The 18,409-nt window shown below is 44.8% G+C and overlaps 1 protein-coding gene across 1 annotated transcript in view; it reads right to left on the reverse strand.

The window, feature by feature from the left end:
- The window catches only part of LOC126284441 (bicaudal D-related protein homolog), a 494,335-nt gene that overhangs the window by 31,693 nt on the left and 444,233 nt on the right, over nt 1-18,409 (reverse strand). The window contains exons 2-3 of the mRNA XM_049983362.1: nt 9,589-9,804; nt 1,079-1,195 (exon numbers count right to left, since the gene is read on the reverse strand). Coding sequence (XP_049839319.1) covers nt 1,079-1,195; nt 9,589-9,804 — 333 coding nt within the window. The remainder of the gene's footprint in view (nt 1-1,078; nt 1,196-9,588; nt 9,805-18,409) is intronic.

The raw sequence follows: 18,409 nt of genomic DNA on the forward strand, positions 1-18,409 counted from the left end.
GTCATTACCGTAGGCAATACATTAGGTTAATATGGGCGGTTAAGCATTAATTCGAAGTTTTTCCCCGTCAAATAACTGACTGTTTCACAGGGTCTGTGACAGCTTGGACTGGCGTGATGATGAATGATATGACGTTTTCAATTTTTCCCCTGATTTCACCAATGACTTGGGGCAAACAAGCATTCAGACCTAACTGTATTTCGATCCTTTTAAGCAATGAAGGCCAAGAATTCTGCACTGCTCTCGCTTGTGTGCAGAATTCTGTCGCTGGCTGCCCACTGCTAAAGGAACGGCAGAGTGGTCCCAAGGAGGACAGAGCAAAGCCGAGGGACGCTAAGTCTAACATCGTAAGCACGCAACACATCATGCACACGTGTAGTTTTGCATGACGTGACTGAATCTACTTTAAAGGAATGGTCACCACGTGTCCAGTGTAATCAAATGAACAAGCAACCATTTTCCTTGAGAATGCTTCGTGGGCGAACCACATTCATTGGTTTCGGTTCATCTCCAAATACCGAAGAAGCTGGCTGTTAGCTTACTTTTTGGCTTGTGTAAATATGTACATGTTTCGTCTTCTGTTACGATGTACCACTTCGACGGTCGAATTTTTTGAGCATTTTCTTAAATCAGCTCCTTACGCGCTTGCTGCTTACAGCGCCATATTTTCACCTGGTGGCAAAAAGTGGAACTATTATTTTTCAGCATACTTTGCGAGCGCACCAATTAATGAACATACCTATGATCTTTTAGTGTTCTGCGACGTATACAGCCCGCACTGCAGCACTCGAAACTCCATCAGTTTAATTATAACCATGCATAATACAACGAAAAGGACTACGTGTGTCCACATTGCCTTTATCGAGTGTGCATACACTCCCATTCTTCCGTGTTTCAGTCACCTCATTGAAACTACATATGTACACTTTAATGCTGAATAAGAGAAGAACGTATGAAAACCAGCAACTTCGATTTTGGGAAAAATCGCTAAGCTTGTAGTTAGTTTTGAGATGCCACGAGGGTGGCATTCTGTCCAGTGAACTTTAGCGAATGTAAGTAGTCTCTGAGGAAGGCTTACCTCATCCCTGAGGACCTCGAGGCTGCTGACGTGGTCCTGGAGGCTGGACTTCTTCAGGTTGCACTGGTCTCGCAGGCCCTGTAGTTGTGACGTCAGCTGCTCCTCCGTCCTTGCAGACTGCACCAACACAGTTACACAACTCAGTTAACAGAAAGACTCAAACTATACGGCAATACACAGACAAGTAATTTGGAGTTTACAACAATTTTTTAAGCACGTTATTGAGGATTTTATGAAGGTGACAGTTAACTGCCTACTGCAATTACCAGTGCATAGTAATTTACGTTTCTAACTGAATTTTCACGGTGTCCGCACAATTTGTTTGTCTGCCTTCAGGGTGCAAAACAATAACTGTTTACGACGTACCACAGTACTACAGGGAACATTCGCACGAAAAATTTGATAAAAGAACTTTTGGTCCATCCAGCCAGGGAAAACCTCAAACTGTCCTACGAAAGGTCACCTAAGTTACAGCACATGCGCGCCGCGCGAAATTTTTAATCCCCTCCCGCCCCTTTTACGCCACTGGATTCGTCGAGCATACAAATTGTAAAACTGACGTTTGTGTAAATTTTAACTCACAATTTTGTGAATTCTAAAAACGCGAAACAACTTTTTTTTTTTCGCGGCCAGGTTACTACGAGCCAACTGTTCTTGTAAGTATTAAGTTTATATCGAAATGGAAACGTAATTACTTTTTGCATAACTTGTTCGAGAAGTCTTTTCTGTTTATTACCCACACAGGAAAGGTTAACATATTAACGTTAACGAAGGCTGGTGTCATAAGAGAGCGAAAGGATATTCAAAACCTCGCGTGGCATGCATGAGCAGTAGGTTAGGTGATTTTTGTAGTCCAATTTGAGGTGTCCCCTCTCCTCCCCCCTTTCATGGTAAGGTAGGTTGTGTGAAAGAGTCATAAACAAATAAAACCTAGAAGGTAGGCAAAGGAGAAGTATATCTTGGAAGAAGGATATAGAGAGTTGAAAAAAGCTTGCAGAAAGGCGACAGTGGTGATTCACAAAATCCAGTAGAAAAAAGTGGACATCGAGAAGTGTGTAGCAGATAGTTCTGTGAGAGGGCAGGTAAGTTGTTTGAAGTAAGAAGTGTTGATATTGCAAAAAATGAAAAAGATGGATGAAAGAAACGAGCTAGTGAGTAACGTGGATTTATGGAAGAACGAGAAATAAGAGGATTGATGATACACATGGCAAAATGCTGAGAGAGAATGCCTCAAGATGAGAGAAAAAAAGAGTAATAAATTCGATGAACGACGGGAGACAGGACGTGTAGAAATAGCAATTACGATGAATAAGAGGAATGTTTTGTTTTCCATCATCATCCTGGATTAATTTATCAAACCGCAGCATGATATATATGATCAAAGGAGCGAGGTGATCGCTCTACTGAACCGCAAGCCAGTAACAATCAACTTCTGTCTTTTTCATTCATGATGACGAAAATAAATGGCTAACAGATATAAAACATTACCTGGAGAGAGGGATAGTAGGGTTTAACGTCCAACCTACGACAAGGCCATCACATAATTTCTTATTTAAGTGTCTTCGTCACAGAGTTTTACTAGAACAGAATTGCCGATTTTGGCTATACAATAGCGATCTTCAGAATCTCTCATTCTGCTGTATTGCAACAAGTCATAAGTATGTAACAATGATCTGAATTCGAGGTGTGACACAGTTACATAAGAGACATGCGACCATTTTATACGCATAAACTTCATTTATTCACCTCTATGCCTCCTTTTTTTCCCTTTAATCGATATTGATATACCTAGCATTCACAAATTATATATACAGCCTGTGTAAATCAAGTGAGTACTACACTTTATTATCATTTTTTAAAATGCAAATTCATTTTGCAATGGTATATTTCAACTAGCACTTTGACAATAATTTGTCTTCATTCAGATTTTGGCACTATATAATTGCTTATAAAAACAGATTTTTTTTCTTCAAATTTCGCAATGTAGTTGCAAACGCATTTCCTTGTGCTTTTTGTCATTGTTATCTATTATTAAAATTGTATTTTTTATTACATACTGTATTATGTTATTCACTGTTTGTGAGTGTATGTAATAAACAAAGGTTGTCAGTGATCACCTACTTTCCCTTCCTCTTCCCATTCTTAATTGTAGCCGTACGAACTTTAATTTAGCAGTGCAGCTTAATAAGATTCAGTCTTTTGTAAAACGTAATGTTATGTATTTCCCTTTTTTCAGTAATACGACACATGAATCCTGTGGCACGTAACTTTCATTTGTTTTCTCCCCAGCCCTCATTCTTTATCTTAGATGTCGTTTTTATTTTTGTTGTCTTTAGTCTTGTTTTTGCTCTGTTGTTACAATTTATTTTAAAGTCTTTGGTATTTAACGTCGCCGGCCGCGGTGGCCGAGCGGTTCTAAGCGCTTCAGTCCGAAACCGCGCGACTGCTACGGTCGCACATTCGAATCCTGCCGCGGGCATGGATGTGTGTGATGTCCTTAGGTTATGTGTGACTGTAGGCGTTCCCGGAGTAAACTGTAGATGAAGGTTTGTCGGATCTCCAGTCTGGTGGTAGCGTTGATATCTCGCGACGTTTCGGGATGTGTCATACTGCCCATCTTCTGGCGAAGACCCGAGAAACGGCGAAGATGGGTAGTATGACACTTCCCGAAACGTCGCGAGATATTAACGCTACCACCCGGATGGATAGCCGAGAAACCTTCATCAACAGTTGTTAGGTTAGTTAGGTTTAAGTAGTTCTAAGTTCTAGGGGATTGATGATCTCAGATGTTAAGTCCCATAGTGCTCAGAGCCATTTGAAGCCATTTGCATAACGTCCTATTTGATATTCTTTGTTTTTGAATAATTTTACATCTATATTTGGCTTGTCGAAAGCGTTTAGCACTACCTTTTGCCACTATTCACGCCACGTGTTGGTCATGTTTGTTACATTGTAACATCATAGTCTCTCAGTTGTACTCTGATTGTTTCTGTACATGACACTATTCCATGTGTATAAAGCTCCCTACTCCCTTTGGCATGATATTTTAATATATGCTTTTCTTAGCTGTTGTCAGTTTTATTATTTGGTAATTACTAAAAATAAAAAGCTGTGTTCCTCATGACTTTTGTAACCTTCGTGCAGATATTCTGAAGACGAGTTTTGATTGGTATTATTGTTACATACTAACGATTTATTGCAGTGCAACAGGAGAGATACTGATGATGGTTATTCTGTTCAAAAATCTGCGATCAAGAGAATTCAATTAAAAAATTATGTACATCATATGATCGCTTTTCTCTAATTTTATGTCAAATTCTGTTCACGGTCATAGAAGAAGGGGCACAAGCTGGGATGGAAAAGAACCAATCGGCATTTACCATAATCGATTTAGGGAAACCGCAGAAAACAGATCTGGATGGCTGGTCGGGGATGTGAAACACCAATAGATGATTGGCGATCTGTTTCGTTAACCAGTGCATCATCCCAGACGATGGAACTTGATCGCTAAAGCAAATTAAGGATTTTTTTACCTAGCGTTTATCTTGCTGTAGAGGTTCAGCTGTTTTCATGCTCTGATAAATTTATTTTTATTTTGATTTAATGATCGGGAGCTCTTTCCGTCGCCACAGCAATTGTTAAGCGAAGGACGCCGTCTGTCCTAATTCTTGTAAGCTTTGCTCTGAATGTAGCACATTTTCTGAGGCTGGGTCTGGTTGGTTTGGGGTGCTGGGGGCGCAAGCGTGGAAGGGAAGGGTATTAGGGGATTAAACAATGATGTCATCATTTCTCCTGCGTGGGATAGTGCACTTGGAATAAATGGCATCAGCTCTAGAAACTGACTGGCTATCATGCTGGGCATTGGGTGATCTTCCTCACATCACCTGCAGTTCTGCGAAAATTTTTGAGAAGTAAACTCAGATCTGGGAAGCAAAAGTAACTTCATCGAAAGATTTTAAGATAGCAGCAGAGGAGAGGAATAAGTACTGCAATGGCTCGGGGCCAATGCTCGCCACCTACAAATTCATAGAAGGGTTGTGAGCTACCTAGAGGGAGGGGTGGGAGGGGGGGGGGGGGGGGTGCCGGGAGAGAGCTAGCGCACCATTTACCTACAGGAGAGTGCAAAACCACTGAAAACTATACTCAGGCTGGCGAATGTACCAAACTGATGGTCGCTTAACTGCTGGGCAGATTCGATACGACACTCATTTACAGCCTTATCCTGCAAGTGTGTGTGCCTAGTGATAAGCTCCACGATAAGGTCGCTGGGAAATAAAGTACTTCAACAATAATAATGAGGAAGTTATACATGTAATATCATAGCACACAACTGGCCATTAAAATTGCTACAGAAGAAGAAATGCAGATGGTAAACGGGTATTCATTGGACAAATATATTATACTAGAACTGACATGTAATTACGTTTTCACGCAGTTTGGATGCATAGATCCTGAGAAATCAGTACCCAGAACAACCACCTCTGGCCGGAATAACGGCCTTGATACGCCTGGGCATTGAGTCAAACAGAGCTTGGGTGGCGTGTACAGGAACACCTGCCCATGCAGCATCAAAACGGCACCACAGTTTATTAATAGTAGTGACTGACGTATTGTAACGAGCCAGTTGCTCGGCCACCATTGACCAGACGTTTTCGATTGGTGAGAAATCAGGAGAATGTGCTGGCCAGAGCAGCATTCGAACATTTTCTGTATTCAGAAAGGCCCGTACAGGACCTGCAACATGCGGTCGTGCATTACCTTGCTCAAATGTAGGGTTTCGCAGGGATCGAATGAAGGGTAGAGCCACGGCTCGTAACACATCTGAAATGTAACGTGCACTGTTGAAAGTGCCATCAGTGCGAACAAGAGGTGACCGAGATGTGTAACCAACGGCACCCCATACCATCACGCCGGATGATACGCCAGTACGGCGATGACGAATACACGCTTCCAATGTGCGTTCACCGCGATCTCGCCAAACACGAATGCGACCAGCATGATGCTGTAAACAGAACCTGGATTCATCCGAAAAAATGACGTTTTGCTATTCGTGCAACCAGGTTCGTAGTCGAGTACACCATCGCAGGCGCTCCTGTCTGTGATGCGGCGTCAAGGGTAGCCGCAGCCATGGTCTCCGAGCTGATAATCCATGCTGCTGCAAACGTCGTCAAACTGTTTGTGCATATGGTTGTTGTCTTGCAAACGTCCCCATCTGTTGACTCAGGGATCGAGACGTGGTTGCACGATCCGTTACAGCCATGCGGATAAGATGCCTGTCATCTCGACTGCTAGTGATACGAGGCCGTTGGGATGCAGCACGGAGTTCTGTATTACCCTCCTGAACCCATTAATTCCATATTCTGCTAACAGTCATTGGCTCTCGACCAACGCGAGCAGCAATGTCGCGATACGATAAACCGCAATCGCGATAGGCTACAATCCTACCTTTATCAAAGTCGGAAACGTGATGGTACGCATTTTTCCTCCTTACACGAGGCATTACAACAACGTTTCACCAGGCGACGCAAGTCAGCCGCTGTTTGTGTATGAGAAATCGGCTGGAAACTTCCGTCATGTCAGCACGTTGTAGGTGTCGCCACCGGCGCTAACCTTGTGTGAATGCTCTGAAAAGCTAATCATTTGCATATCACAGACTCTACTTCCTGTCGGTTAAATTTCGCGTCTGTAGCACGTCATCTTCGTGGTGTAGCATTTTTAATGGCCAGTAGTGTGTATTTACTGCAAAAAGAAAAGCTCAAAAATGTCATGGTAATGCGTTATAACACGGGAGTGATACCAGAGTGCCTCTATGCAGGTAAATACCTTCCATTGAATTACAAAGTGCTGAATGCTGAAGGGTTCCAAGACAGAACTGGTGGTAGGTGATCTGAGGAAAGAAAAAAAAAAACAGACAGGGGATAAAGACTAAATAAGTTGGAGGAGAAGAGGGAATGGGTAGGAACTGAAATTATCATGTGGTCCCTAGAAGGTCGAAATGGTAGGGGGAAAAAGAAAAAAAAGGAGGAGGAGGCTAAGTAGGCGTACAATAATGCCATAAAGCCCTCGGCACACGGACCGTGCATCCGAACGTTGAGCGTGCCGAGTTTCTGACGTCATAGCGTAGAATAGCACGTTCAGGAGTCTCTCCGAACGTGCAGAGCAATATCTGGCATGTCAGATATTCTGAGTGTGCGTGTGAGCGATGACCAATGAGATGGCACAACGCCACCTACGTCACACGCACGCCGTCTCCCTTCAGTACAGACTTGTGAGGCGTCATATTGGCATTCATTTCAAGTCTATATGTATATATGCCGTTTTTGAGCACCAAAAAATTGAGGATTACTGTAAAATCCGTTGTTACTTGTGTGATTCGTTCCAATAAAATAATGAGAAACATCGTATTCGTGGCAAAAGAATTATTGTAACTCTCGTATTATGAGAGTAGGCTATTTGAACGCAGCGACACACTGAAGATACACCCAAAACGCATTGTTCTTGGTACAATTAGTTATAATTAAATTTCAGTTAGTAACATAATTATCTACGATTAACGTTTTTAGCAAGGGGTAACACAATATGATTAAATACAAGAAGTGTCTTGTTTGTGTAGCAGTGCTCCGCGTCTTAACATTTCGAAATTTTTTTCCTAACATTGGCGTTTTTATTAGGCTCTGATCCTTTATTATTAGTTTGATATAAGTACAAGCTATAATATTTGATGTCATGTAAATATAAGTTCACCCTTTTTTTGAGGGGTGACTTTGTTCGATTGGCTTAATCTACAGGACAGCTTGCGCTACTTGTATAAAGGTATTTTGCTCATTTTTCCTTTACGCTTGGTAATTCATACGTTGCAGAGAGTCTGCGACTGGGTAGTAACGGTGATCAAGTAAGACTGACCTTGGGGTTTTACTAAAATGTGGGAATGATGAAATAATGTTTATCTTATGTGGAGAAGTATTTGAAATCTGTACCGCACTGTTTGTAATGGAGCTTTTATAAGCCTGTGTCCTTATTATTTGGACATGATACTTTCCTTTTCGTGGACGATGAAGGAAATGTGCGTTTTAATAGAGCTAACCTGGGAATTTGACGTGCGCCCGTTGATTAAACTGTGTTATTTACGAACTAGAAACATCCCTCAACTGCCGCGGGAGTGCGTTGCGATCGCGTATAACACGTTGGGGCCCACGTACGGTATGCACGAATCGCATCGTTCCTGAGCGTTCAGCAGCATGTTGAACTTGGCATGCTCAACGTTAACGTTCGACAGCACGGTACGTGTGCCGACGGCTTAAGATATGCAAAGGTCAGCACATTTCTCAAACTGGGGAACTATCAAGAATGGGGTTCCACAAGAGTCGGTCTTGGGTCCTTTCTCGTTCTTAATATATATTTATAACTTACCATTCTATATTCATGAAGAGGCAAAGTTAGTTCTCTTTGCTGATGATACAAGTATGGTAATCACACCTGACAAACAAGAATTAACTGATGAAATTGTCAGTAATGTCTTTCAGAAAATTACTAAGTGGTTCCTTGTAAACGGACTCTCACTGAATTTTGTTAAGACATAGTACATACAGTTCCGCACAGTAAATGGTATGACACCATTAATAAATATAGACCTTAATCAGAAGCATATAGTTAAGGTAGAATAATCAAAATTTTTAGGTGTGTCCATTGATGAGAGATTAAATTGGTAGAAACACATTGATGATCTGCTGAAACGTTTGAGGTCAGCTATTTATGCAATAAGGGTCATTGCAAACTTCGGTGATAAACATCTTAGTAAATTAGCCTGCTGCGCCTATTTTCACTCATTGCTTGCATATGGCGTCATATTTTGGGGTAATTCATCACTGAGGAATAAAGTATTCATTGCACAAAAGCGTGTAGTCAGAATAATAGCTGGAGTCCACCCAAGCTCATCTTGCAGACATTTATTTAAGGATCTAGGGATGTTCACAGTAGCTTCTCAGTATATATACACTCTTATGAAATTTGTTATTTACAACCAAACCCAATTCAAAAGTAGTAGCAGTGTGCATAACTACAATACTAGGAGAAAGGATGATCTTCACTATTCAAGATTAAATCTAACTTTGGCGCAGAAAGGGGTGAATTATACTGCCACTAAAGTCTTTGGTCACTTACCAAATAGTATCAAAAGTCTGACAGATAACCAACAAGTACTTAAGAAGAAATTAAAAGAATTTCTGAATGACAACTCCTTCTACTCCATACAAGAATTTTTAGATATAAATTAAGAAAAAATAAATAAATAATAAAAAGATGTTATATTAACTTAATTATGTTGTTAAATTAACTTAATTATGTCATGTATTGGAAAATTTGAGTCGTTCCACATCATTACGAAATATCGTATTCGTGATCCATGGAGCTAGTATTAATCTGCTCTAGTCTAAGGCTGAAGGGCGTGGTGCAAGTCTTCCAGCCGCAGACGTGGGGGAGACGGGATCGAGGGTGGTGGGTGTGCTCGCTACCTCCTTGAGCCTGGCGGCGAGGCGCAGGTTCTGCTCGGTGAGCTCCGCGACGAGCGCGGCCTTCTCGCGGTCGGTGCGGCGCAGCTCGGCCTCGCGCTCCGCCAGCTGGCGGGTGGCCGCCTGGAGGTCTGCCTGCAGCTCCAGCAGCCGGGACTCGGCCTCCGACCGCGCAGCCGCCAGCTGCCGCCGCAGCTCGTGCCGGTCCTGCTCCAGCCGCTGCAGCAACAAACACACAGACACATCAGCCTTCTGCTCTCTGCGAGGGCGCCGCACAAAATGGGAATATCTCAGGTGCAAAGCGGGGAGGGAGGTTGGGAAGGGGGTGGGGCACTTCCCCCTAATAATTATCCAAGGCTATCTCATTCTTATAAACTAGAGAAGGTTCGGTAGTTTTGGAATAGTACATAAATGACGTAGTAAATCGTATGATTACCGGTAGTATTCATTGCGCTGGTAGGGCAACAAACATAAACGAATGTGTGAAAGAGAACCAGGGAGCCAGTGATTTCACTCTGTTCGCTGATGACCTTGCTGTTTAGCACTCTCCACCATAAATCATCCACCATTCTCTCTGTTTTTTGTTTGTTTGTTCATTAGGCAACGGCCTTGCCTCAGTGGATACACCGATTCCCGTGAGAGCATCTAAGTTAAGCGCTGTCGGGCGTGGTCGGCACTTGCATGGGTGACCGTCCAGGCCGCCATGCGCTGTTGCCATTTTTCTGGGTGAACTCAGCCTCGACCGAATAGTAGCGGCTTCGGTCAAGAATATCATCTTACGACCGGGAAAGCGGTGTTCTGACCCCACGCGCCTCCTATCCGCATCCTCCACTGAGGATGACACGGCGGTCGGATGGTTCCGCTAGGCCACTCGTGGCCTGAAGACGTAGTTATTGTGTATTTTATATCCTTAATATATATATGTGATCAAAACATACGTTTTTCATATTAGGTGCATTGTGCTGCCACCTATTGCCAGGTAATCCACATCAGCGACCTCAGTAGTCATTAGACATCACGAGAGAGCAGAATGGGGGCTCCGCGGAACGCAAGGACTTCGAACATGGTCAGGTGATTGGGGTCACTTGTGTCATATGTCTGCAAGCGAGATTTCTGTGGTGTCACCGCCAGACACCACACTTGCCGCGGTCCGTTACTATACATCGGACCCGCGTGTCGCAACTATCAGTGATTGCAGAGCGAGCGCCGCCACACGGCAGGTCTAGTCTAGAGAGACTCCCTAGCACTCGCCCCAGTTGTACAGCCAACTTTGCTAGCGATGGTTCACTGTCTACATACGCTCTCGTTTGTAGAGACGACAGTTTAGCATAGCCTTCAGCTACGTCATTTGCTACGACCTAGCAAGCCGCCATATTCTTCAAGAATGTATTCGGAACAGATAACATTGTGAATCATGTACAGTCAAGAGCGACGTTCATCATTAATGGATTAAAGTTAAGTATGAAACTAATTACGTCCGTTTTCTGAATTCTAATTCCTTGTTATGTTCCAGACCTCTCGTCAGTATAGTTCTTCCCTCCTCACGCCAGCCTGCGTGAGCTAAAACGCGTTCATTTCGGCCTCCACTAGTAACACGGTGATGGCTCTTCTGCCAACACAACACAGTCATCCTTCTCTCTGTGAGGGCGGCGCAGCGCTGCGCAGAAAACTGCCACACAAAATGCGAAATCTCAGCTGCATAAGAATCCGCGTAGTGGGGCGGAAGTTGGGAAGGGGGTGAGGCACTTCCCCCTTATAACAATCCAAGGTTATCTCATTCTTATCAACTAGAGATGGTTCGTAGTTTTGGAACAGTACACAAATGACGTAGTATATCGTATGATTACTGGTACTATTCATTGTGCTGGTAGAGTAACAAACATAAATGAAAGCGCGAAAGACAACTAGGGAGCCAACGACTTCTCTCTGTTCGCTGTTGACCTTGCTGTTTAGCGCTCTCCACCATAAATCATCCATCACTCTATCTGTTTTTTGATTGTTTGTGTCGCACTTAATTAGAACTGCTCATCATTCTGAGGTAGTTCATTGTGTATCTACACTCCTGGAAATTGAAATAAGAACACCGTGAATTCATTGTCCCAGGAAGGGGAAACTTTATTGACACATTCCTGGGGTCAGATACATCACATGATCACACTGACAGAACCACAGGCACATAGACACAGGCAACAGAGCATGCACAATGTCGGCACTAGTACAGTGTATATCCACCTTTCGCAGCAATGCAGGCTGCTATTCTCCCATGGAGACGATCGTAGAGATGCTGGATGTAGTCCTGTGGAATGGCTTACCATGCCATTTCCACATGGCGCCTCAGTTGGACCAGCGTTCGTGCTGGACGTGCAGACCGCATGAGACGACGCTTCATTCAGTCCCAAACATGCTCAATGGGGGTCAGATCCGGAGATCTTGCTGGCCAGGGTAGTTGACTTACACCTTCTAGAGCACGTTGGGTGGCACGGGATACATGCGGACGTGCATTGTCCTGTTGGAACAGCAAGTTCCCTTGCCGGTCTAGGAATGGTAGAGCGATGGGTTCGATGACGGTTTGGATGTACAGTGCACTATTCAGTGTCCCCTCGACGATCACCAGAGGTGTACGGCCAGTATAGGAGATCGCTCCCCACACCATGATGCCGGGTGTTGGCCCTGTGTGCCTCGGTCGTATGCAGTCCTGATTGTGGCGCTCACCTGCACGGCGCCAAACACGCATACGACCATCATTGGCACCAATGCAGAAGCGACTCTCATCGCTGAAGACGACACGTCTCCATTCGTCCCTCCATTCACGCTTGTTGCGACACCACTGGAGGCGGGCTGCACGATGTTGGGGCGTGAGCGGAAGACGGCCTAACGGTGTGCGGGACCGTAGCCCAGCTTCATGGAGACGGTTGCGAATAGTTCTCACCGATACCCCAGGAGCAACAGTGTCCCTAATTTGCTGGGAAGTGGCGGTGCGGTCCCCTACGGCACTGCGTAGGATCCTACGGTCTTGGTGTGCATCCGTGCGTCGCTGCGGTCCGGTCCCAGGTCGACGGGCACGTGCACCTTCCGCCGACCACTGGCGACAACATCGATGTACTGTGGAGACCTCACGCCCCACGTGTTGAGCAATTCGGCGGTACGTCCACCCGGCCTCCCGCAAGCCCACTATACGCCCTCGCTCAAAGTCCGTCAACTTCACATACGGTTCACGTCCATGCTGTCGCGGCATGCTACCAGTGTTAAAGACTGCGATGGAGCTCCGTATGCCACGACAAACTGGCTGACACTGACGGCGGCGGTGCACAAATGCTGCGCAGCTAGCGCCATTCGACGGCCAACACCGCGGTTCCTGGTGTGTCCGCTGTGCCGTGCGTGTGATCATTGCTTGTACAGCCCTCTCGCAGTGTCCGGAGCAAGTATGGTGGGTCTGACACACCGGTGTCAATGTGTTCTTTTTTCCATTTCCAGGAGTGTATATCCTTAACATACCGGGTGGTCAAAAAGTCAGTATAAATTTGAAAACTGAGTAAATACGGGATAATGTATATAGAGAAGTACAAATTGACACACACGCTTGGAATGACATGGGGTTTTATTAGAACAAAAAAAATTTACAAAGGTTCAAAAAATGTCCGACATATGGCGCTTCAGCTGATCAGAATAGCAATAATTAGCATAACAAAGTAAGACAAAGCAAAGATGTTCTTTACAGGGAATGCTCAATATGACCACCAACATTCCTCAACAATAGCTGTAGTTGAGGAATAATGTTGTGAACAGCACTGTAAAGCACGTCCGGAGTTATGGTGAGGCATTGGCGTCGGATGTTGTCTTTCAGCATCCCTAGAGATGTCGGTCGATCACGATACACTTGCGACTTCAGGTAACCCCAAAGCCAATAATCACACGGACTGAAGTCTGGGGACCCGGGAGGCCAAGCATGACTAAAGTGGCGGCTGAGCACACGATCATCACCAAACGACGCGCGCAAGAGATCTTTCACGAGTCTAGCAATATGGGGTGTATTTTTGTTTCTAATAAAACCCCATGTCATTCCAAGCATGTGTGTCAATTTTTACCCCTCTATCTACATTATTAAGTTTTCAGATTTATAGTGACTTTTTGATCACGCGGTAGATATACTATGTGATCAAAAGTGTCCGGATACCACCATAAACATACGTTTTTCATATTAGGTGCATTATGCTGCCACCTATTGCCAGGTACTCCATATTAGCGACCTCAGTAGTCATTAGACATCATGAGAGAGCAGAATGGGGGGCTCCGCGGAACTCACAGACTTCGAACGTGATCAGGTGATCGGATGTCACTTGTGTCATACGTCTGCACGCGAGATTTCCACACTCCTAAACACCCCTAGGTCCACTGTTTCCGATGTGACGATTAAGTGAAAACGTGAAGGGACACGTACAGCACAAAAGCGTACAGGTTGACCTCGTCTATTGACACTCAGACACTGCCAACAGTTGAAGAGGGTCGCAGTGTGTAATAGGCAGACATCTATCCAGACCATCACACAGGCACTCCATACTGCACCAGGACCACAGCAAGTACTATGACAGTTAGGCGGGAGGTAAGAATATTTGAATTTCATGGCCGAGCGGCTGCTAATAAGCCACACATTACGCCGACAAATGCCAAACGAAACCTCCCTTGGTATAAGGAGCGTAAACATTGGACGATTGAACAATGGAAAAACGTTGTGTGGAGTGACGAATCACGGTAGACAATGTGGCGATCCGATGTCAGGGTGTGGGTATGGCGAATGCCCGGTGAATGCCATCTGCCAGCATGTGTAGTGCCAACAGTAAAATTCGGAGGCGGTAGGGTTATTGTGTGGCCGTGTTTCTCATGGAGGGGGCTTGCTCCCTTTGTTGTTTCGCGTGGCACTATCACAGCACAGGCCTACAGTGATGTTTTAAGCACCTTCTTACTACCCACTGTTGAAGAGGAATTTGGGGATGGTGATTCCATCTTTCAACATGATCGAGCACCTGTTCATAATGCTTGACCTGTGGCCGAGTGGTTACACGACAATAACATCCCTGTAATGGACTGACCTGCACAGAGTCCTGACCGGAATCCTATAGAACACCTTGTTCGTAACGCTGACTTCATTTTCAAGCCTCACTCGCCGACATCAATACCTCTCCTTAGCGCAGCACTCCGTGAAGAATGGGTTGCCATTTCCCAAGAAACCTGACTGAACGTAGGCCTTCGAGTGTGGAAGTCATCAAGGCTACGGGTGGGCCAACACCATATTGAATACCAGCATTACCACCACGAACTTGTAAGTCATTTTCAGCCAGGCGTCCGGATACTTTTGATCTCATAATATAATATAAATACACCAGTATATAGTGTCCGTTTCACTTAACAGCTATGAACACTTGCTCAGTAGAGGAGATGTGTTTCACATTAGCGAAGATAAACGAATGGTCATAGCTCCTCAGATAGGCAATTTAGAGTCCACGTTTATTGGACATTTTTTCTCGTTTTTGTCCACAGTACCGCCACTGAAAGTTACCAAATCTACACTCTTCGAAACAGAAGAATCACTACATGTATTCAACTGTCAGAGGTATCATAACGGTTTTCGTTTGTAACTTCCGACTCGTTCGTTTCCGGTACAGGTATCCTTATTTCAAAATAATACATTTATCGTTCTCCATCATCCTGGAAAGTCTGTAACATTACTGCGGAATCACCCCGTGTATACGTACATTTACAGACGCCCGCGCCTATAACTTCGACGCTCTGTAGTCTCGTTGGATGACGTTTCCGGACATGGGTTCCTACTCAAAATACGATGTACTCACTCACCTCTACGGGATTTTCCGACCACCCTGCATAGAAGTAATTAACTCTTAGGGGAGTGAGCACCTTGGCCACTTTTTCCGACCGGGCGCTACGTCGGTATTACTGGTTCACAGGTGAAACTATCAAACTGAAAGAAACAACAAGGAGCTACATTCGTAAGTCAAAAGAGGTTGGGTTAGATAGAGTAGCAATCAGTCGTACCCAATATAACCACAGGCGTTGCGTGCACCCACCCCATGGAGGGCACCCTGATCAACAGAGGTTGTTTAAACTCTGCTGTTGTAAAACAGCATTTCTCTGTGTTTGAGCGTGGGAGGAAGAATAATGTAAATGACTTACATCGTATCACACAGCTGAGAAACAGACAAGTTTTTACTAAAAAACAACGAACAAGCTTTCTCTGTCAAATTCACTGATAGCAATGGTAGTGTACAGGGTCTCCCAGAAACGTAATGACAAACTTCGAGGGTCTTAGAGGATGTTTTCCGAAAAATCGAGGTCTGGTACTCGTGTCCAGAAAAATCATCCAGCGACACTACATAGGTCTAAGTTATAGGCACCAGGCCCTGCCACTATGCCGCCCCTTTGGCAGCAAACATGACACTGCAAGGTGACGGACCATAGGCGGAACGTTTGGCAATATGGAGCAAATGGAGCTAGCTGCGTAGGCAGGCTACCGAATGCGATGCTGTGTTGCCTTAGTGCGTGACGGCTCCGGATGCAGTTTGTTATTATTCAGAATACAGAGAAATATTGCAGACGGAAATCGGTGTCCGAAACCGATCATCCACCGAGGAGGATTCGGACAGACAGCGAGAGAGAGAACAGACAACTAAGTGATCTTATATGGTTTCTGTTTTTACCGATCGACGTACGGAACCCCAAAAATGGCAGTGTTTGCTAAATGTCTCTCAATACGTTATTGGTGAATTATTACTATTGTTTTGCCTGTTTTAAAGGCATGAAAGGCGTTATGAGAATGTCTAAGATTTAGCCGATTTTGCGGTCTACTTACGGATCAGCCACACTGACTGCAGAGACCTACCAGGAACGAAAGGGGCTCCGTTTATTCCCGGGAAACTACACAGCAGTGCTGACGAAACCCGAGCTGCCAGTCGGCAGGGGACTGGGCGTGGTCGCCGGTCGCATCGCGTGGCAGTCAACACGCGCCTTCCGGGGGTGCCGGCTGCGCAATTACTCAGGGCGCGACGCGGGTGAGCCGAGGTGTGCCGGATCTCCCGCCCCCACGCTACTGACCTCGCCCGCACACAGCCAGCAAGGGCGGGTCACGTCCTCCCTGTCTCGCCAGAGCCCTTGGGACACAACGGCGCGCCCCTTTTCGATTGACCCGCCCTTGAATGGCGTTGCATTAAAGATGGGTATCCCATGAGTCCGGTGCAGTTAGTCTACGAAGCTGCCACGGGAAGCGCTCTTGCGGCAAATGACACAAGACTATCTCTTTAACTTGCGACGCCTCCGCTTGGCGGCGCGAGAGTGTTTGTAGGCGAAGTCAACCTGTAGCGGGAAGTGCAATTCTGCAAACCATCGTGAAGTGCATGGAAGAGAGAACGTCCCATTGCAAGAATTATTAGGGCTTTTCCCACTTACATTCACAGCGGAAACATGGGAAGCATGACTGTTAAAACGCCTCTGTGCCAGCTGTAATTAATCTGATACTGTCCTTACGGTCCATACAGGAGCGATACGTAGGGTTTGCACTACATTCCCAGATTAATAATTTAAAGCCGGGTCTTTAAACTTTGAAAGTTTCGAATTTCAGTTCTTTCAGCATTTCCGAAACACTCTCCCACAGGTCAAACAAACCTGTGACCATTCATGCAGCCCCTATCTATACACGTTCAATGTCCTCCGTTGGCCCTATTTGGTGCAGGTCCCACACACTTGAACAATATTGTAACATGGGTGGCACAAGTAATTGGTAGCAATCTCCGTTGTAGACTGATTGCCCTTCTCCAGTATTCTACCAATAAACAAAAGTCTGATACCTCCATTACATACGACTGAACCTCTGTGACGATTCCATTACATATCCCTACAAAGTGTTCCACTCAGGTATTTGTATGGAATAATAAATGCTATCTGTGGCTTGTTAATCTTATAGTCACAGGATACTACCTTTTTTCGTTTTATGAAACGCACAGTTTTACGTTTCTGATTATTATAGCAAGTCGCTAATATTTGCACCAGTTTGAAATCTTTATCCAGACCTGATTGAGTATTTGTGCAACTTCTTCCTTCTAGATAACTGCATCATCCGCAAAAATTCTGAGATTGCTATTAATACTGTTGGTTGGTTTAAGGGGGGAGCGGGGAGGGACTAAACTGCTTCCGCAAGAGTCCCAACACAAACTTACTTCTACATTTGTCGATCACTCTCCATCCAAGATAACCTGCTGCGTCCTCCATACCAAGCAATCCTCAATCCAGCCATGAATTTCGCTACCACACGATTGCACCTTTGACAATAAACGCAGATGTGGTCGTGGTTCAAATGCTCATCGGGAGTCGAGAAACACTGCAACTACCTGACTGCCTCGATCCAAAACTTTCATGTGAGGAAAGTGCGGCTAGGGTTGCATATGATCGGCGTTTTGGGAATTAATGTTGGTCGGCGAGGAGGAGGAAGCGATGTGAGATGCAGCGGCCTAGCGGTTGTAACAAGACATCGCTCTGACAAATGAAACCAAATCAGTAGTAGCTTTTTATTTGTTTCGTGGCTAAAGCGAATACCATTTCTATACATTTAATTTGTAGATGGTGAACAGTGTGGTGTGAAGCAGTGTATAAGTCGGACGAACGCCAGGAACAGTCGAATATTAACTATTTATTATAGTTTTCTTGACATTCCGAAAATAATCTGAATCGTGCAGATAAAGTTTCTTTTGTTTTATTTCGTATGTCCTGATGTCATTTCAATTTTTGCTACTGGTATATTCCTCGCTGAAGTTGGCAGACT

This window comes from Schistocerca gregaria, chromosome 8, assembly GCF_023897955.1.
Source record: "Schistocerca gregaria isolate iqSchGreg1 chromosome 8, iqSchGreg1.2, whole genome shotgun sequence".
In the NCBI taxonomy this organism is placed as follows: Eukaryota; Metazoa; Arthropoda; class Insecta; order Orthoptera; family Acrididae; genus Schistocerca; species Schistocerca gregaria.